General features: G+C 42.3%; 1 protein-coding gene across 3 annotated transcripts in view; it reads left to right on the top strand.

Moving 5' to 3' along the window:
- Positions 1–21,570, top strand: part of RNF125 (ring finger protein 125) — a 96,616-nt gene that overhangs the window by 51,362 nt on the left and 23,684 nt on the right. For all 3 annotated transcript variants that reach the window (XM_040479154.1, XM_040479153.1, XM_040479155.1), the window contains exon 3: positions 4,847–5,852. In XM_040479154.1, coding sequence (XP_040335088.1) covers positions 5,689–5,852 — 164 coding nt within the window. In that variant the 5' untranslated portion in view covers positions 4,847–5,688. The remainder of the gene's footprint in view (positions 1–4,846; positions 5,853–21,570) is intronic.

The raw sequence follows: 21,570 nt of genomic DNA, 5'->3' as shown, positions 1-21,570 counted from the left end.
AACTCCAACCACCAAGGAACTGTTTGTAGATGCTCCAAACTTTCTTCTTTTCTATACTCACCAGGTCCCTTCTTTTTAGAATGCTCTGCCTTTCTTTCCTTCACTCCAGTTTCCTTCTATCTGGAATGTTCTTTGTTTCCTCTCCTCTTCATTATATCCCCCTGGGATAAGTTAGCACCATTGCTGTTTCTCTGTCTACACATGGGTCTTATATCAAGTGATAAATGCAATGCCACTTTTCTTGTCCATCTTACCTTCTAGGTCATGAAAGTCCTTGAGGACACAGGACAAAAACATCATAAGTTTGGTTGCAAGCAACAAAACTCAACTTTGAGGAAATTAATCAAGAAGAAAAAGGAAGTACTGGTAAGATGCTACATAGTTAGAAGATAAAAAAGGAAGTGCATCAGCTTAGGAAGGACAGACACCAGAGAAGCTGCAGACCACAGCAACAGGAACTTCTACCCATGCCAAGGGAGGCCCATGACAGGTAAAAGGCAGAGCCTATGATAGGCAGCCCCACGAAGTCTTGTGGGATGATGAAAAGAAAATTCCTCTAAATGAAGAGTGTCTGGTGTCGTTAGGGAAGAAGTGGAGATGCTTGGCGGAACAAAAACAACAGCTGTCCACTTCCCTGGGTCTTGCTCCCAGTTGCGCCCACCCCCACCCCCACCCCCGTGTCTGGTGCAGACCTGGACACATAGTAGGCTCTTCCTGAATGGGAAATGAACGGTGTCAGAGAGAGAACTAACGCTACCTGCCAGACAGTGAGCAAGCGTTTCAACATTACTGCAGTCAGTCTCTCACAATTCTACAAGTACGTGTTATCTGTGTTTTTCAAATGAGGAAACTAAGACCAAAGAAGTAACTTGCCAAGGTTACTCAGTGAGCAAGAGAAACAGCTAGGATCTTGAAAATGGACTGTACTGCTTTCCTTCAGTGAGAAACATAATGCTATTCTTCATGAGAAGCGTACCTTATGTTGAGTTTTGTTTTATTTAATAACATCCCTTTCTTCCATAGCATGCTTTTTTAGGTAACAGTGTCTTAGAGATACCTCCATGTTATCCACAGTAGAGGACGACCAGTATTGCATGAAGTTCATAGACATTAAGAACCAGATTTCTTGAGAGGTACCTGGATGGCCCAATTGGTTGAGTGTCCGACTTCGGCTCAGGTCATGATCTCACAGTTCATGGGTTTGAGCCCTGCTTCAGGCTCTGTGCTGATATCTCAGAGCCTGGAGCCTGCTTCGGATTCTGTGTCTCCCTCTCTCTCTCTGCTCCTCCCCGACTTGTGCTCTCTCTCACTCTCATGAATAAATAAATAAATAAATAAATAGGAACCAGATTTCCTGGGTTGGACTTTGAACTCTGTTTTTTACCATAAATGTGATCTAAGGTAAGTTTTTAAGCTATCTGTACCTCTCTTTCTTGGAAGCAAGGATGATATTAGTTACCTATGTCCTAGGGTTAATATGAGGATTAAATTAGTGAACACGTATAAAGTACTTAGACTAATATCTGATATGTAGTTAAGTGCTATAACAAAAGAACATTACTTGTTCTTTTTTAACTATTGCATTGCCCTCCACAGTATGTATGGACTATAATATATGTGATCATTCCTGTATGAATAGAAATTTTGTTGGTCGCAAGGTTTTGGTATTATAGACAATGCTACAAAGAACATTCCTGTTGTGCCTCCTTGTGCACATGTTTGTCCACATATCGGTTCAAGGAGTAGAACTGCTGAGTTAAAGGACATTTGTATGTAAAAGTTCTAATTTTTATCTATTGCAATGGATATCCACAGTACAAATGTCAAAATGTGCAAAAGGTCATATAGTAAAAGTCTTTCTTCCCACTCCATGTGATATCAGAGATGTTGATTATAAGGCTTTTAAATTTCCTTTATACTAATTTATACTTCTGATGCTAGCCAGGACCTAGAATCTGAATCGTAAATTTATTCTCTGGCTGACACCATCATCATCATCATCATCGCCGTCGTCATTGTCACCTTTATAAATTTATTAGGAACCTTATAAATGATATTAGATAGTTCATTTTACCTAGCCTTCCCTATTCCATTGTCCTGCTTTATATTACTTAATTTTGTCTTATTCTTTTTCTAAGATTCTAAGTGCTTCTTATTTTTACCCAAGTCCCTTAGTAAAGAGCACATAGATTTTTAAAACAAAAGATCTAGAATAAAAACACTGTTTTGCCACTTATTTGCTTTATGTAGCCTTTGCTAAGTTAAATTCTCTGAGCCTGTAAAATGGGAACAATAATGTCTACCTATGAGATTAGTATTGAGTTACATATATAAATATAAATATATGTGTCACTCCCTACATGTCAGGTACTTTACGTGCACTATCTCTAACTCTTGAAGGAGTCACAAGCAAGATTAATAGGAAGGCAAATGCAGCAGACTATGAGAAAATCAAGGAGATAGTAGGAGATGGACGCGGTGTAGAAAATCACCAAACTAAGACCTGAACTTTGAGTTGGAAGAAGTTGAGAGTGGTGGGTATTGGCAGGAAGCGTTTAGGCAGAGCCAGAAAAGCATGTGTAGAGGTCCTGAGGTTACAGAAAACTTAGTTACTCAAGGAATTGAAAGAAACAGAGAAATTTAGGACCATGGAAAATAAGGCAGAGAGTGATAGCAGATGGGGCCAAAAATAATTATTTTGAATTCCCATCTTTCCTTTCTGGTTTTGGAGAGTGTTTTGTGTGGACGTGATTGTTCGAGCTGTTCTCGCCATCTTTCTGCCCTGAGAAAGACACTGGGATGGCAAGAGGCTGGACACTTGAAGACATCACTGAACTACTGAGCCAACTCTGGAAGTGCTCACCTCTGGACTAATTTATCTTATTAGATAATAAATATCCTTATTGATTAAGGCAATTTTAGTTGAATATACCGACCACTGAAGGCATCTTAACTGATTATATTTAATGAAAGAGGAAGATCACACAGGGCTTTGTAGATCATATTAAAGATCTGGAATTTAATTCTAAGGGTTATGGAGAGCCATTAAATGTTTTTAAGCATGTGGTGAATTTTGCTTTTCAAGAGATCACTTTAGTTGCAATGTGGATAATAGATTGAACAGTGGCAATAGTGGAGGCAAGTGTAGGAGATACAAACTATTGCAACAGGTAACACAAGAGAATGCAATGATTTAAAACATGTGGTTGCCATGGGAATAGAGAAAAATGAACCTGTTCAAGAGGTACTGAGAGATACACTGGAGGCAGAATTGTGAATTGGGATTGTGATTGATTCGATGTGAATGAGGAAAAGGAAGAAATCAAGATGGCTCCCAGGCATCTGGATTGAGCAACCAGCTAGATTGTAGTGCCATTTACTAAGACAGGGATAAACAACTGGAAGTAGAACAGGTGGGAGATTACTATAATGAGTTCATTATTGGACATGTTGAGCTGAAGGTGCCTGAAGCAACGAAGTGGTTACGTCAAGTAAGCAGTTGGACATCTGAGTGGCTCAGAATAGAGATAAAGACTTACGAGTCTTTGGAACCCAGATGGTAACAGAATCTATGTGATGTTTGAGATTCTTAGGGAGAGGGTGAGGAATGAGAAAAGGCCCTACAACAGAATCCTAGGGCCTCCAGCACTTAGTTTTTCCATGGAAAATGAAGAAGCCAGTGAAGGAGACTGAGAAGAACAGTCAGAAAGAAAGAGGGAAAGTCAAAGAGTTTCTACAAAGAAGGCGTGCTCGACAAAGAAGGCGTGCTCAACACCTACAAATGCAGTTGAGAAGTCAAGGAAGAAAAAGACTGAAAAGATTCTGTTGGATTTAGCCACATGAAGGCCACAGGTGACTGGTGAAGAAGCAACTTTTAGACAGATGGAAGTGGAGTGGTTCAATTCAGAACCCAGTTTGGACTGGATAAAGAGAGGAAAATTCGGAAATGGAGACACAGATGGTAAAGAAGCAGGTCAAGAAATTTGGCCTTTAAGAGGACATAGGGCAGGAGCTGAGGGACAAGTGGAACCAAGGGAGGGTTTTGTTTTTCTTTTAAAGATAAGGATGGCTATCTTTCCTTTACCTCTATATCCAATTCATTAGCAAGCCACTTTAGGTCTTTCTCTTAAATGTATCCCAAGTCTGTCCATCTCTCACCTTCAACCCAGATAACTCACTGGTTTCAGCCACCATCATCCTCACCTGGATTAATTCAGTAGTCTCCAACTGGTTTCTCTGCTTCCATTTTTATTTTGTTCTTGTCTTTTTGAAATCCTAAGGCAGTCATGGTAAATGAAATCACGGTTTTGAAAAAGAATCCAAACTCTTGGTCTTGGCTTATGAGATTGAGTATGTATGATCAGACTCTTCTCCTATCTTACATCCCATCTACCCCACTGTCCCCCTGTGTTCTGGCTCCACGGGCTTCTTTCTGCTCTTTGTTGCTTTCTCACTCACTGGTCTCAGTGCTTAGCAAGCTTCTTCCTACATCTTTGAATGGCTGACCCCCTTTCATTATTCATGATTGCTCAAATGACTTTTTTGCCTCATCCAAATAGTCTTCTCTGACCTTCTTATCCTTCCCATCCCCATCCTCAGTCCTGGTTTACCCTATGCATGGCTCTTATCATCTGAAATGATCTTGTTCATTTATTTGTTGATTATATCTTCTCATTAAAATTAAAGTCTGGGGGAAACTGGGTAAGGTTTATAGGATTAATATGTATTACATGTATTACTGCATGATATATGTGTGTATTATATATTACTATGTGTTATGTATAAATGATAAGCATGTGAATCTGATTATCTCAAAATAAATGTTTTCGGTTTTGTTTTTTTTAAGTAAGTTCTGTGAAAACTGGCATTTTGTCTCCTTGTTGGGAACTGTGTCACCATCACCAGAACGAAGTGTGGCATACAGTGGGCACTAAAGAAGTCTTATTAAATGTGTGACTTAATAAATGATATATTTGGTCATGTCTAAAAGAGGATGGGGCGAAGAGTACCAACAATAGCAGGAGACCCTGAGCCAAGGAAACCCGGGTCGTAGAATTTAGCACTAGAATCCTTGTCTTACAGTTGAAATTCGAACCCGGGTTTCCAGAACCCTTTCACCGCCCCATACTACCTCTCCATTAGTGGAGTATTGACTAGATGACTGAAGTCCTGGCGACACTCGATCAAATTTCGTCTTTGTAGCCTATGGTGATTCCCACAGTGCAGGGCAGATAGGACCAGCACCTTACGTGTGGGGTCTGGTTCCCATAAAGCATGACCAGGCCCGCACTCTCTGTAACTTGCAAGACTGGGTAAGGAGGCTGTGTGCAATAGCCTGGAAGGCTCACTGAAGCGCAGGTCCTCAGCTCTGCAGTTGAGGTTTCAGGTTTCAGTTCTCCCAGGAGCACGAGATGTCGCAGCGTGCACGGTGCGGCTGCCGCCTCCGCCTCCCCGTCTCCGCTAAGGCTGCGCTCGAAAGCCAGTTCCAGGCGCGGCCGCGCACACTCTTCTGCCCTAGACGAAGGTTGGGCGCCGTGGCTGAGGCTGCTGCTAAGCTGCCGTAGCTGGGCGCGCTGGGAGGTGGCGAGCACAGCTGGGCCGGGACTTCCTTCCTCTACCGCAGGACAACAAAACAACCCGGCAGCAGGCACTGAACTCTTGGCAGCTGTCTGGGCGAGAGGCGCAGCCATGGGCTCCGTGCTTAGCAGCGATAGCGGCAAATCCGCCGCCGCCTCGGCCGCCCCGCGGGCCCTGGAGCGCCGGGGGGACCCGGAGCTGCCCGTCACGTCCTTCGACTGCTCCGTGTGCCTTGAGGTGTTGCACCAGCCCGTCCGGACCCGCTGTGGCCACGTGTAAGTGCCGGGGGAGCTCGGCTCGCGCGCCCACCCTGGGGAGGGAGAGGTTGGGGGAAGGCATGGGGGATTTCAGGAGCCAGCGCTCGAATGAAGCTACTGCAGGGAGACACCTGGACCCGTCGAGTGCGGGCCGCGGGAAAAATGACCAGTCGGAAGGTGACATAGGATTTCAGGAGGCAAAAACATTAACAAGCGGGCTCTGCAGAGCCTCCCCCCATCACCCCAGCTGCTTGTTCCCGGAGCCCAGGTGCAGAGCCCCAGGGATGGGGATCCCAGGAGCGGGACCCGCCGGGAGCCGGGGCTTGCCAAGTGGGGAAAGTGCTGTCGGCTGGAGAGCCAGCACCCGCTTCGGCACAAGGCAGTGGGCTCCTGCAGAGCATTTCTCCCGCTGAACTCAGTTAATCGGGCCGTGCTTCCCCCTCGCCCTCCCCGCAGAACCCAGGTCGGTTTTGTTTTGCTGGCTTGTGCACGTGTTCTAGAACGCCCACTGAGCCTAGCCTCTTGAACAAACAAAGATCTGAGCAAACTGTCCTTCCACCCCCACCTCCCTTTCCTAACACGGACATTCAGGCCCCTGAAAGATCAACCCAAACTGGAACGCCCAAGTGACTCTGTAGTCCTAACAGTTTAAGTACCTGTCAGGGCGGGGCTGGGATTTGAACGTTAGCACGGAGCCCTGGAGTGTAGCCGTTTAAAAACCCAGCCACAAAGTGATGGGAGCTTGCAGACTACCCTCCCTTACGCAGCGCTTCCCTAAATCGCCGGAAAGTATAGATAAAAATAACTGTCTTAAAAACCAGGTACCATGGAACTAAAACTTGCTGTTAGTTTCTAAGAAGAGTTTAAAAACAAAATCCCTATGTAAAACGTGTGCTTGAGTAACTAGTAATAGGAGTTGGATCTGTGGATTCGTTCACTCTGTTTACATAGAAGCTTGCTTTCCGTGGCTGCCTGGGTGTGTGGCCGAGTGTGTGCCTGTTGGGGTCGGGGTGCGTGGATGGGGGGTGGTTGCATAGAGCGCGGAAGCCCGCTTAATGTCTTTGGCCGGCCGTTTATAGTTTGATGAAGCTCCAAGGCAATAATACCGCAATGGCTAGTTAAGTGTTTTTGGCTTACCAGGAAAAAAGTTACCATATTATAAATGCACGTGCACAAAATGTTTTTAAAAGGACTGAGGTGGTCCTTGACACCTATAGACCAGTAACTGAGAAGCAGTTTTCACCACTGAAAAGCCCAGTAGTGAGCCAAGGAAGAAAAATGCAGCCCACACAGTGTTTTAAATAAAGAGTGCCCTGGGCATTATTTTGTGGCTGCATTTTCAGGGCCTGTTGTTTCAGCTTTGTACTTTAAACTCAAGTCTAATTGACCTCCTGTCTGATTACTGATGTTGTTTCTCAGCTGTCCAGATATAGTTCATTGACATAAACCCCAAGGCCAAGATGGAAGCCAAGATATTGTTGTGTGATGGTATAATATATTGATTAGCTCAGGGCAGTAATAACCTTGTGGTAACTACATTTAAATTTAGCCCGAATGAGCATTAAAACTTTAAAGTTGCCCCCAAAGATACACAGTGGGTGTCAAGTCTTGAAGGTGTCTTTTGTAGAACTGAATGGCATTGGGTAACTTTGGTATTGGAGATTGTTATCTGATTGGGGATAGTTTTCTATCCACCCCCCCCCCCCCCGCTCCTGTTGGAGTTTGAATACTATAACTTACTGTTCGCAGGGTTTTGGTTCTGCTGAAGGATAATACATAGGTGTAAAAAGTTAAATCTTTTGTTTAATCTTTTTCTTTGTTAGAGTTTGAATAGGAAACCAGCAACTGGAAAAATAGTCATGAAGTAGCACAAGGGCTGGAGGAATGGCCTTCCCTCACTTTTACTGTTCTTTGTTTTGACAAATCTATGTCCATTGTTCTGGCTGTGGGCAGAATTTCCATATTCCTCCCTTTGGCAAATTTACTTGGGCCCCTTCCACTTTCTAAATGTTAACTCCAATTCCTTCTGCACTGGAGACTGTGAGTGCTGTTAACACCATTTGTATTTCTGAAATGAATTACTCTCTTCCATTGACCTTTGATTGGAAAATGAAGAAGTGCAGATGAAACCTGTCTATATTATCCCATATGGAAGCTAATTTCCAAACTTTTTGAACTTGTTTGTGTATGCTGATTTCTGTTTATAAACTGATTTCATAGAGGGCTCCTGGGTGGCTCAGTCCTTTAAGGGTGCCACTCTTGATTTCAGCTCGGGTCTTGATCTCAGGGTGTGAGTTCAAGCCCCACATGGGGCTCCGTGCTGGGTGTGGAAGCCTACTTAAAAAAATAATAATAATAATGAGTTAAATAAAATAAGCCTATTTCAAGTCAAGCAAGATATGAATAATGGCAAAAATACATTGAATGAATATGTACATAGCACTTTATAAATCGTATTGTGATGCAGTAGAAACAGTGGGCTTGATTTGAAATTCAGCCCTGCCACTGACCAGCAGTCTGACCACCACGTTGCTGAATCTCTTTGACTCTGTTTCTTCATTTGTAAAATAGGGTGAATAATGGAATTTTTATGAATTTTTAAGAAATGTAAAAGTAGCTCATCATAAGGCCTCAATACAGGATATCTGTTTCCTTTAAAGTCATTCCACAAAGCAAGAACCCACGAACAGTATTATTTCTTATCTTTATATTTCTTTTGGAATAAAACCGGGCCATAAAAGATTGATCTATGACATTTTCAAGATGTCCCAGATAGCCTTTCTTTTAGCTTAGTTCTTTTTCCTTTGGTGGCCTTGAATTTAAGAAGTTCTATTTTAATGCTCTGTCATTTCAAATTGACTCTATTCATATCTCTGTATCCGTTGTTAAAACATATTTTGGGGGAAAGGTTTCCTACCTCTACTTTATCTTCTACTATCAGTGGGTGAGGGGGAGGGGGTAGATGAGGAGGGGGCAGATAAGTTGAAGCTGTATAAAGGAAACTGAAAGGGAGTCTGATTTATATTTAAAGTAAGTATTCAAGGAAATTTGTTGACCAGTTGGATATGATAAATGGGGGAGAAAGGGGTGGAAGGCAACTCCTTAGCAAGTAACAGATAAAAGGGGACAGAGTTCAGCTCAGGAGGTTGTTAATGAACAAGTGATGGGGCTTGTTGAGCGTACAGTGGTCTGAGAGGGAAATATCCAAATAGAAATATCCCAAAGGCACTGGGACAATGGGTTTGAGGAAGGGTCAGAGCTGGAGCTAAGGGAGTTAGTTATCTAAAAGAATCAAGAGGTTGAGGGGTGCCTGGGTGGCTCAGTTGGTTAAGCGTCCGACTTCTTCCGCTCAGGTCATGATCTCACAGCTCAGCTTGTGGGTTCAAGCCCCACATCAGGCTCTGTGCTGACAGCTCAGAGCCTGGAGCCTGCTTCGGATTCTGTGGTCTCCCTCTCTCTCTCTGCCCGCTACCCCTTACTTGTGCTCTGTCTCTGTCTCTCTCAAAAATAAATAAAAGCATTTAAAAAAATTTTTTTTTAAGTATATCCCTTGTCATATAGAGATAGGTGTTAGGGATAAAAAAAAATAGGTGAGGAAATGGGATGGGAAGTATGTGGGAGAGATGCAATTTTAAAGATATTTAGAGCAGTGCTTCTCAAATTATCTGCTGTAAAGAACCACTGAGGTTTTGTTTGTTTTGTTGTGTTTTTCAGCCCATCACTGACCAATACTTTTATAAAATAAAAAACATATTGTGGGAAACTGAAATTAAAAAATACCAAAGATACATAAAACACAAGCCCTCATTTTAAAAGTTATTAAATATACTCAACAGACATAAAATTACTCTGTCAGATTTCTATACAAGCTTCTGAAAATACTTCTCTCAATTTCTATACTTAATTCAGCATGAACTATTAATAAACAGGGTCTCAACAACCTTTTTTTGGAGGAAGTTAGAAGGTGAGGAAGGTAGTTCAGCTCGAGAAAAATGTAAGGGGCAGTTGCATGGGGTGTGGGACATTTATTTTATTTTATTTCTTAAATGTTTACGTATTTTTGAGAAAGAGAGAGTGCAAACAGGGGAGGTGCAGAGAGAAAAGGGGGGACAGAGGATCCAAAGCAGGCTCCGTGCCGACAGCAGACAGCCCAATGCCGGGCTTGAACTCCTGAACCATGAGATCAAGACCTGAGCTAAAGTTTGATGCTCAACCGATTGAGCCACCCAGGCGCCCCTAAATGAGGATTTTGAACAGAGTCATGGCATGAGCTGATTGAAAAGGATGACTCTGGCTGCTGTGTTGAGAATGGACTGCAGTGGGAAGAGCAGGACCAGGAGAGTGAGTTAGGAGGCCACTGTAATAATCCAGCAAAGAGACCAGGACCAACCAGCAAGGGAACAGTGGAGGTGGTGAGTGGTAGAATTTTAGATCAGTATGGAGGTGTAGCTAACAAGATGGATTCAATGTGGAGTGTGGGAGGAAGTGAGGAGTCAAGGCTGAGTGTAAAGTGCTTGGCTTGAGCCAAGGTTGGGGTTGCCCTAATTGAGATAGGAAAGACTGGGAAGGTGGAATGAGGAACAAGGTCAGGTCAGGCGTTCCATAACTGACAGGCCAAGTCTGGGACAACCAAAGGATGTTGCATAGGCGATTGGATATGTGAGTCTAGAGTTCAGAGGAAGATCTGAGCTGTAGATAAATGAAACTGGGAATCATAAACATATCCTTGATATAAATCCATGGGACTGGATGAATTTATTGAGGAGTAAGTGTAGTCAGAAAAGAATAGAGGTCCAAGGACTGAGCAGTGGTACGTACCAACATTTGGAAGCTGAGACATGAAAACCTGAAAATCAGGGGCACATAGGTGGCTCAGTCGGTTAAGCATCCAACTCTTGGTCTCAGCTCAGGTCATGAGCGCATGGTTCATGGGATTGAGCCCCACGTTGGGCTCTGCACTGGCAGGGAGGAGCCTGCTTGGGATTCTCTTTCTCCTTCCCTCTCTGCCCCTTCCTTGTTTGTGCATGTGCGCTCTCTCTCTCTCTCTCTCTCTCTCTCTCTCTCTCTCTCTCAAAATAAATACATAAACATTAAAAGAGAGAGAGAGAGAGAGAAAACTTGTAAAAGAAGTAGCCATAGGGATAGGAAGGAAACCATCGGGTGTCCTGGAGGCCAAGTGAGTGCAAGAAGCACTTTGGAGGGAAGAGGGATCCATTGAATCTAGTGATGCTTGAAGGTCTGGTGGATGAAGATTGAGAATTGATCACTGGATTTAATAATGTGGAGGCTATTGGTGACCTTGAGAAGAGCAGTTTCAGTGGAATGGTAGGTGCCAAAGCCTAATTGGAGTGGTTTGGTGATCGATCATAGGCGTTAGAGGAAAGAAGCATAGGAATTCCTTTGATGTAGTTGGGAGGCAAAGCGAAAGAGAGAAATTGGGACAATACAGGAAGGAGAAGTGGGATCAAGAGAGTTTTCTTATAAGAGAAGAAAAATGGTGTATGCCACATGGTTATGGAAATGAATCAATAGTGAGGGGGAAACTCATTCATGGGAGAGGAGAGAATTTCAGAAGCAATGCCCTGGAGTGGGAGGAAGGTGCTGGAATTTACAAGCCCGGATTGGGGAGTGGAGGGAGGATTGGCCTTAGCTAGGAGAATGGACAGTTTATTCATTTCACAGGATGTAGAGCATTAAATGGGCGCAGATGCAGGTGAATTGAAGAAGTGGAATATTGTGGAAGTTCCTAACTGATTGCCAATTATCATTGACATATTATTTGACCTGTGATTTGACTTCAAGATGAAACTTGGAAGTTTAAATATGAGCATCCAGACCCCTGATGTTAAAGCAAGTGTATACAGAATGACTCCTCTTCCCCGTGTGCTTGGGTTAAGCATCACTTAAATTCAGGTGATTAGGATCTCTTGTACCATCAAGGTCCAAACACTCTGGAGAGCCATTGCTCTAATAAAAGAATGCTACTTCCTACATTGCTGTTCCTTAGAAGTCTGGCACTTAGTCGATGTTTAATATTAGTTGAATTAATGAATGAGTCTAAAATAAAATGCAGATTGAATACTTTGGTGAATGTCCCTCAGGCAGGAACAACCACTCTATAGTGACAGCCAACGGATGCTATGTAGTTGAGTAACAGATAGCAGTTCCATCATAGTTTTTGAACTCCATTATTTTTATGAGGTTACTCATCTGTCCCTGTATTACTGAGAATTTCAGAAAGATGTGATTAAGCTGGCCTGAAATATGCCTCCTCTGGTGGTTGGACTGCTCTGTGTTTACTTAGCAACATTAGTATTGTCATAGGCAAACTAAATATTAGTGATCTGTTAAATTATGTATTCTCTAACAAACAAAACCTAAATAATGTAGCAGATTGAGTTTTATGCCGAGATTTTCCTCAGAACTTGGCTGCGGGCCCGTGGACCAGGAGCATTGCAGAATCTTGGGTCCCATCTCACATCTACTGAATTGGGAACTGTTTTAATAGGATGTTTAGGTGATTGATAGCCATGTTAAAGTTTGAAGCATGGCTTTAGCCAACCCTATTTAATTGACAGTAAAATACAGCAAGTTGAGGACAGCATTTGAAGGTTAAAGAGAGGCACCCCTCTAAGATTTTAAGTTAAAAAAAATAGAATTTTTCTTTAGGGGGTTAAATTTTATTTATTTATATTTTAATGTTTATTTATTTTTGAGAGAGAGAGACAGAGCAAAAGTTGGGAAGGGGCCGAGAGAGAGGGAGACGCAGAATCCAAAGCAGGCTCCAGGCGGTAAGCACAGAGCCCGACGTGGGGCTTGAACCCACAAACTGTGAGATCACAACCTGATCAGAAGTCAGTTGCTTCACCGTCTAAGCCACCCAGGCTCCCCTAGGGGATTAAATTTTAAATCAACACATAATGTGGTATAGAGATATGCAGAGTCAGGTTTTGGAAGCTGAACCATTCCCGGGATGGACTTTGAGTGGAACCGAACTGAATACATAAATACATCAAAGGAAATCTTAGGGGCAGTGGGTGGCTGGAGGGTTTATGCTCTAAGAATAGCTGTACTCAGGCCTGTCCAGGCTGATGCATGTAGGTGAAGAGGGAGTGGGGTGTGTGTGGGTGTGTGTACGTGTTTATTGCCCTACACTGGAATGTTTTAGCCTAAGATTCTTATCACCTTGAATAACAATAGCAATTCCCCTTATTCTATTCACATTTTCAAGCTTACCAAGCCCGCTCAAGATTTTCATTCAGCTTCCCATCGGCATGCCCACAGTGAGGCAGCTTCTTGAGAACAGAAATAAAATGTTAGATCTACCTCATGTTGCCAGTGGCTCTTCCAGAGTCCCATTTGGGACGATGTCTGGATACTTCTTTTGCCTGTTTAGCCTTAGACCCCATGGAGTCCCTAATGCATCCCTTCCCTCCCTTACTATACATAGGGTTCAGTTTTACCTCTTGAGATTGGGTACATAATTGTACCCGGTGTCCTCAGCAAGCCTTTCCTTAGTTTTCTACAATGCTTTGCTGACCTCTTCATTATAAGGGTCTTATTGATAATCACGTAATTTCAGGAAACAGCAAGGAGTTAATAAAATAACTTTTGGGAGCAGGGTATTTAAGTTTCCATCTGGTTTCAGAGATCTTAGAGTCATTTCCATATGAATGAATCCATAATTCATTTCTTCAGGAGCTGCAAACAACAAGTGATGTAAATGAATGTGGAGGGTGAGTACTCCACAGGATGGGGGCATTAGCCCACATGACCACAGGGGAATTGAGTCCAGACTTGGAGGAGACTAGCTTTTCATGAAAAGTCAGAAATTTGGGTTTAGTTATAAGATCTGATTTTAAAGCAATGGCAACTCCCTCAGAATTTTTAAAAAATATTTATTTATTTTTAGGAGAGCGCAAATGGGGAGGGTCAGAGAGAAGGGGACAGAGGATCCCAAGCAGGCTCTGCACTGACAGGCTGACAGCAGCGAGCCCTATGTGGGGCTTGAACTCACGAACCGCGAGATCATGACCTGAGCCCAAGTCGGACGCTCAACTGGCTGAGCCACCCAGGCGCCCCTCACTCAGAATTTTTGAAAACATTGAAGTAGTTTAAAAAAAAATACAATGCCTTCTATCCTTAGCTTCTGTCTTTCATCCAATTTCTCTTCATTCTGATAATGTCTTTTATGATTGATCATTCTCAACCACCTTATGAAGGTGGGGAGGGGGCAGACAAATAGGAATCGCTTATTGTGTTCATTTCTATCTCTTGGGTTCTTTCAGAAGGATACAACAGTGTTATTGATGGGAATGTTGGGCCCTGCCCAGAAAATTCTCCTTTGATCCATTCCTCATAAGTGATTTAGTTATTTCAGTTTACTGAGTAGCTACTATGTGCCTGGGGTGGGGTAGGAAGGAGGACTGCAAGATTCTGAATGGTTCTGGGGCGCCTGGGTGGCTCAGTCGGTTGAGCGTCCAACTTCGGCTCAGGTCATGATCTCACAGTTTGTGAATTCTAGCCCTGCATCAGGCTCTGTGCTGACCTCTTGCTCAGAGCCTGGAACCTGCTTCGGATTCTGTGTCTCCTTCTCTCTCTGCCCCTCCCCCGCTCATGCTTTGTCTCACTCTGTTTCTCAAAAATAAATCAATGTAAAAAAATTTTTTTTAAAAAAAGGATTCTGAATGGTTCTGAGCTGTATGTATTTCGGTGCTCTTCTTCATGCAATGTTGTTGTTTCCAGTCTATTGTCCCTGGGGCATTTAAAAAAAATTTTTTTTAATGTTTATTTATTCTTTGAGAAAGAGAGAGAGCAGGAACAGGGGAGGGACAGAGAGAGGGAGACACAGAAGCAGGCTCCAGGCTCCCAGCTGTCAGCAGAGAGTCCGACGCGGGGCCCAAACCCATGAAACACGAGATCATGACCCAAGCCAAAGTCAGAAGCCCAACCGACTGAGCCACCCAGGCGTGCCATCACTGGGGCATTTTTGTTTTGTTGTGTTGTTTTTCAGTTTTATTGAGGTGATACAGTACAATTCACACAGTGTACAAGTTGATGGATTTTGGTAGTTATCTATAATCCTATAACTACCTCCACAAACAAGACCTAGTACAGTTAATTACATTACCCTAAAAAGTTCCTTCAAATTCTTTTTTTTTAAACATTTTTGTTAAAATTTTTGTTTATTTTTGAGAGAGAGAGAGAGTGCAAGCAGGGGAGGGGCAGAGAGAAGACAGAGGATCTGAAGGACTCCAAGATGGCAGCAGAGAGCCCAACGTGGGGCTCGAACTCATGAACTGTAAGATCATGACTTGAGCTGAAGTCGGATACTTAGCTGACTGAGTCACCCACGTCCCCCTCCTTCACCTTGTTTGTAGACAACTCCCTTCCCAACCCCCTGGCTCCAACAACCCCATCTGCTTTCTGTAACTACGTTTTGGGATCCTACAATAAGTAGTCTTTTGTGTTTGACTCATTTTACTTATTATAATAGGGCATATATTTGTTGTCATTTGGGATGTCATAAGTCCCTTTGCCTCACTTCCAAAATAAATTCTGAATCTGTCCGCTTACACTGTCTATTGCCTCTTTGCTGGTCTAAGCCATCCCCCTCTCTTGAACTTACTCTTCCAATGACTTAAACCTAAGCTCCTCACTCTTAGGAGGCTCTTGTACCTCTGTAATCTGTTCTTCAGGGACCCCAAGTGATCTATATAATGTAAGTCAAATTGCATCACCCTCCTTCTTAAAACCCTCCAGTGCCTTCCTATGACACTTAGTTATGGCTTTATGGTCTGTCTCCTGACCCTTTACTCCCCTTTCCCATATCTCCAGGTATTCTCCCTGGGACCTCCTGCCTTTCAAGCATGCTGGCTTTCTATACCTCAGCAACATCGTCCCTGTCTTTTGTACTCTTTGTTTTCAGCTTGGAAAACCATTCCCAGATCTTCCTCAGAGTGGTGCCTTCAAGTATCATCTCAGGGACCACCCATCTAAATGCTCTCTCTGCCCCACTCAATTTTTATTGTCAACTGTTTTCTTCTCGAAGCATTTATCATTTGCCAGTCTATTTGTTTACCTGCTTATTGCCTCTCTCCCATTTCCAGAACTCTGAGAGCAGGGACCTTCGGCACTGCCACGATTTCATCTCGAACACTAACTGACAATAGTAAGCAATTACTAAAAATGTCACCAGTGCATGAATGTTTGTATGGGTGGGTCTAGGGAGGTTTGTGCAGATTTATGCATTCTCTCATAAAGTCTTCTCTATAACCATGGATTAACTTTTCTTGCTAAAAGCGATGGTTATAAAAATTCCTTATGGAATTTTCTCTCTTCAACCTTTTATTGTATTCCAAATTATTTTGCGCTCTTTAAATTTATTTAAGTAGGACGCCTGGGTGGCTCAGTTGGTTAAGCGTCCAACTCTTGATTTTGGCTCAGGTCATGATCTCACGGTTCGTGAGACTGAGCCCCATATCAGGCTCTAAGCTAGTAGCAAGGAGCCTGTGAGCCTGCTTGGGATTCACTCTCCCTCTCTCTCTGCTCCTCCTCCCCTGCTCATGTGCATTTGTGCACGCACACACGTACTCTCAAAATAAATAAATAAACTTAAAGAAATTTATTTAAGTAAGCATAAATGCAGCATAATCTTTTCTTCAGATGGAATTTGGATGTCCTTAAAAAATATTTTTAAAAATATTTTTTTCGGGGCGCCTGGGCGGTTCAGTCGGTTGGGCATCTGACTTCGGCTCAGGTCGTGATCTCACCGTCTGTGAGTTCGAGCCCCGCATCAGGCTCTGTGCTGTCAGTTCGGATCCTGGAGCCTGCTTCAGATTCTGTGTCTCCCTCTCTCTCTGCCCCTACCCACTCATGCTCTGTCTCTCTCTGTCAAAAAAAAAAAGAATAAACGTTGAAAAAAAATTTTTTTAATGTTTTTCTCTTCATGTTCCATTAAACATTTCAGGTTTCTCATCCTCCAAAAATTTCCCTTCCTAAATTTACAGCTAACTTTTTCTCAGGAGTAAACAAACTTTAAGTCATAGTAAGATGGTTAATTTTCCCTAACGTTTTTTCCCCTAACGTTTTATTATGAAGAACTTCACACCTACAGCTAAATTGGAAGAAATGGTGCAGTGAACACCTAGATATCCACCAACTAGATTCTACAATTGTTAATTTTGCTATATTGCTTTTATCTCATTTTATCACATACCTATCCATCATTGATCCACCTTACTTTTGGATACATTTCAGAGTAGATTACAATAATCAGTACACTCAATTCCTTCTTCTCTCAACATACATAGTACTAACCAGACTTCAGTATTTGTTTATGTTTTTTTGGGGTAAATTACACCTGCAGTGAAATGAATACCTCCTAGATACAACCCCTGTTGAGGTACAGAAATATTCGTTACCTCCAGATAGTTCCCTCATGTCCACATATCGCCAGCCAATCCCTGTCCATGTATCCCCCATGAGCAACCATTGTTGTGAGTTTTTTCCTATCCCATAGGTCAGTTTTGCCAGTTTTAGGACTTCACATAAGTAGAGTTTATACAGGATGTGCTCTATTGTGTCAGGCTTCTTTCGCTCAGTATATATATATATTTTTTTTAATGTTTATTTTGAGAGAGAGTGAGTATGCGCACGGGGAGGGCCAGAGAGAGAGGGAGACAGAGAATCCCAAGTAAGCTCCATACTGTCGGCACAGAGCCCACCTCGGGACTGGATCCCACAAACTGTGAGATCATCACCGGAGCTGAAATCAAGAGTCAGACGCTTAACCCACTGAGCCACCCGGGCACTCCTCACTTGGTATGCCTTTGAGATTCATCCATATTGCTGTGTGTATTGTAATTTGTTGTTGTGTAGTACTCCATTGGGGGAATATGCCTCAGTTTGTTTATTCATTTTCTTGTTGCTGACACCTGGGTTATTTCAAGTTTGGGACTGTTATGAAAACACTCCTTATTAATATTCTTGTACAAATAGACATATGTTTTCACTTCTCTTGAGTGAAAACATGGGCTTGGTATTGCAGGACCAAAGGGTGCCTATATATTTTGTTTTACAAAAAACTACCGGACCATTTATCCTGAATGATTATAATTGATTAACTTTTTTAAAGAATCATTTATTGTGTAGGTAATATGGTTATAGGGTTAAACTTGAAATTCGACGATGAAAATCTCCTCCTTCTACCACATACCCACCTCTTCTTTCCAGTTCCCATTTCTCCAACGGGTTGGTAAATGTTCTTTTTTTTTTTTTTTTAATCCTTCTAGATGCTTTTATACATCTACAAATTATAAATAGCTTATGCTATATACATAGTTCTATACTTTGCTTTCCAAGAGGTTGTATTTTTGAGTTATCTTGCTTTTGTACCTTGTTACATAGCTTATATATATACACACATTACCTAAACCTGAATATCCCCATATGGATTCTAATTAGATAACTCATATAATGCTTGATCACTTGTATACTTCTTATGCTAATGCACTAGAGTAAGGATATTAAATTCTCTAGTTCACAAGATTTGAATTTGATAACTGTACCTTTAAGGGGAGAATTTTAACCTCAGATTTAAAAAGAAATTTTTTTTAAGTTTTTATTTATCTTAGAGAGAGAATGAGAATGCTTCTGGGGAGCTGGGGATGGACTGGGGAGGGGCAGAGAAAGAGGGAGAGAAAGAATCCAAAGCGGGCTCCAAGCTGTCAGCGCAGAGCCCAATGGTTAACTAACCACTAAGCTCAGATTTTTTTGAACTAAGTAGTTCTGCAATCTTATTTCTGCACTCTAAAACATGAGACTTAAGTTGCAGTGGGATCAAGTTCATTTCCTTATTGGTAACACTTTAAAAACTCGTGGTTTTTATGTACTCAAAACCAGCAAGGTCAGTTTGTTCCAAAACACTTTAGCCTTGATGTGTGTTCTCCATTTAATAATCACTTTTGTTAAGATGAGGACAACTAATTGACTGATCTACCAGATTTGCAACGAATATTCTCTCATATAATGCAATAACGTCGATGTATGCTCATTTGAGAGTTTCCTGCCACATCTATCATTGTGTAAATAATGTAGGGGAATTATAGTTGAGGGACTTGGTTTCTTTTAATGCCTGAAGTGTGCTACTTTTCATGAATATCTCCTAGGCATTTCCATTGTAGTTATCAATTGTAGTTACAAAAACACTTGCAAGACCCACAAAATGACCATAGAAATGTACTCTGTAAAGCCCACTGGTTTATACGAGTACACCCACAGTCTCAAAGTGTTGCTGCTTCTGCTGGTCATTGGGAGGAACTGAGATGACTTAAAAAGGACTACAGCTCTTTATTGACTCACATGGGGTTTGTTCTGGTAAAGCCATCCTAAATTAAAGTCAGTCGAAAATGCATTTAATACACCTGACGTATTAAACCTCATAGCTTAGCCTAGCCTGTAGCCTACCCAAATATGATCAGAACGCTTACATTAGCCTACAGTTGGGCAGAATCGTCTAATACAAAGCCTGTTTCATAAGTGTTGAATATTTCCTATGATTATTGACTGCTGTACTAAAAGTGCAAAACAGAATGGTCATATGGGTGTAGGATGGTTTTAAGTGTATTGGTTGTTTGCCTGAGTGACTGACTGGGAGGGCCCGGCATTGTAAGAGAGCACCATACTGCATATTCCTAGCCCAGGAAAAGATCAAAATTCGAAATCTGAAGTATAGTTTCTACTGAATGAGTATCGCCTTTGCATCACTATAGTCAAACAACCGTAAGTGGAACCACTGTAAGTTGAAGACCTTCTACACAGACTTTTGAGCCCCGACCAAAACTACCTGGGGTTCAGGGTGTGTAAACTTGGCAAGTTCTTACACCTCTGTGAACAACCTCAGTTTGCCTCCAGTCAAGTGAGGAAAAGGCAGAGCAGCATTTTAGGGTTACTCTGGGAGCTGGATGAGATCATGTCTATTAGGGTCCACCACAGGGCAGGGCACCAATATTAGTCTTCTGTTTGTCTTGGTATAAAACTCAAGTAAGTTGTGAGGAAAGGGGAAGGTTTTTAGTTGACTAAAAACAAAAACAAAGTATCATCCGCTTGTTCCTAAATTAAACGAACAGAAGGTATTGTGTCAGAAGTATAACTTGAGCATATGGACCACTTGAAATAAATACCCTTCAAAAGTACACTCTGAGAAGCACTTGTTAGGAACTCAAAGAAGTGCGAGGGCAGAATGTGCCTTACAACTTGCAGTTAATCACCTGTTAATCACCTGAAGCACAGAGAAGGAAAATACAGCAGAGGACTTCGATCTCTTGATTCTGGTAGGAATTTCTCTTGAAAGAACAGTTACGAATTTTGAGTCGGAAAACCCAGCTTAAGACCAACCAAGTTCAGGTACTTTCTACAGGTGTGACCTTGCAGAAGTAACTTAACCCTGATGTGCCTCAATTTCCTCTTCTAGAAGTGGCAATAGTGATCTTTCCTCGGGGTTTGTTAAGGTCAAATGAATTAAGGCACTTGGAAGTGTTTTAAAGTTTGTTAAAAATAAAAAACAAAAGGCGCCTGGGTGGCTCAGTTGGTTAAGTGTTTGACTTCGGCTCAGGTCATGATCTCACTGTTCGTAGGTCCGAGCCCTGTGTCGGGCTCTGTGCTGACCGCTCAGAGCCTGCAACCTGCTTCAGATTTTGTGTCTCCGTCTCTCTGTGCCCCTTCCCCGCTCGTGCTCTGTCTCTCTCTGTCTGAAAAATAAATAAAACATTAAAAAATTTAAAAAAACCCACCAGTGTACGAAGTTTAAAGTTACTTCGAATAAAAAGTTACTAAACAACAATAAAAGCAAAACATCTAGGAAAAAAGAAAGGGTAGGGATCTAGACAGATCTGGGATTCCAAATAAAGAGCAGGACAATCCCATCAAGTTGTTGCTGAATCGGTCTTATGTCAGTCTGTTTAGTGTTCATCTTCTAGAGAGAGGGTTTACTGAGTCTGGCCCATTCCAGGTGCTCTTGTCTTCAGCAGGGGATTGTGGACACCTTGACTGAGGTCCCACCAGATTGTGTCTCATATAAGAGGTGTAGTTCCTGCAGAGCAAAATCAGGATGCTATTGCAAGAAAGAGGAAATGGATGTTGGACAGGCATAAACATCAAGCAAATGCCTCAAGAACAATGCAAATGTCAGCATCCTTTGTGCGCATATAACAATTAAAAAAATGTTTTTAAATGTTTATTTATTTTTGAGAGAGAGAGAGCAGAGAGAGGGTCAGAGAGCGAGGGAGACACAGAGTCCGAAGCAGGCTCCAGGCTCTGAGTTGTCAGCAGAGAGCTGGACACGGGGCTCAAACTCGCGACCTGCAATATCATGACCTGAGCCAAAGTTGGACACTCAACCGACTGAGCCACCCAGATGCCCAGACATTATGATTAGTTTATCGGAATAATAACATGTATGGTATTTTGCCTCCTTGACTTCTTGCTACTTTCTTCTCTAACATACAAAATCCCACAGAGCAAAGACCTATTTTCTCCCCGAACTCCCCCCCAGAATTAAAGAAAAGAAAGAACACATTAAGTATCCTTTGGGTTATGGTTTTCATTCTGTTTATGGGAATTCTATTCCACTACTTTGTGTTCTTTTGTTTCAGTGCATGCAGTGCATGAAGTGAGTTGTGACTCCAAAGAAGTCTCATGTGAAAGCAAGAGACTGTCTGCCAAGCAGGGGATGCAA

Source organism: Herpailurus yagouaroundi, unplaced genomic scaffold (genome assembly GCF_014898765.1).
Source record: "Herpailurus yagouaroundi ecotype Mexico unplaced genomic scaffold, PumYag 142, whole genome shotgun sequence".
NCBI lineage: Eukaryota > Metazoa > Chordata > Mammalia > Carnivora > Felidae > Herpailurus > Herpailurus yagouaroundi.
This window is presented reverse-complemented; position numbering and strand designations above follow the sequence as displayed.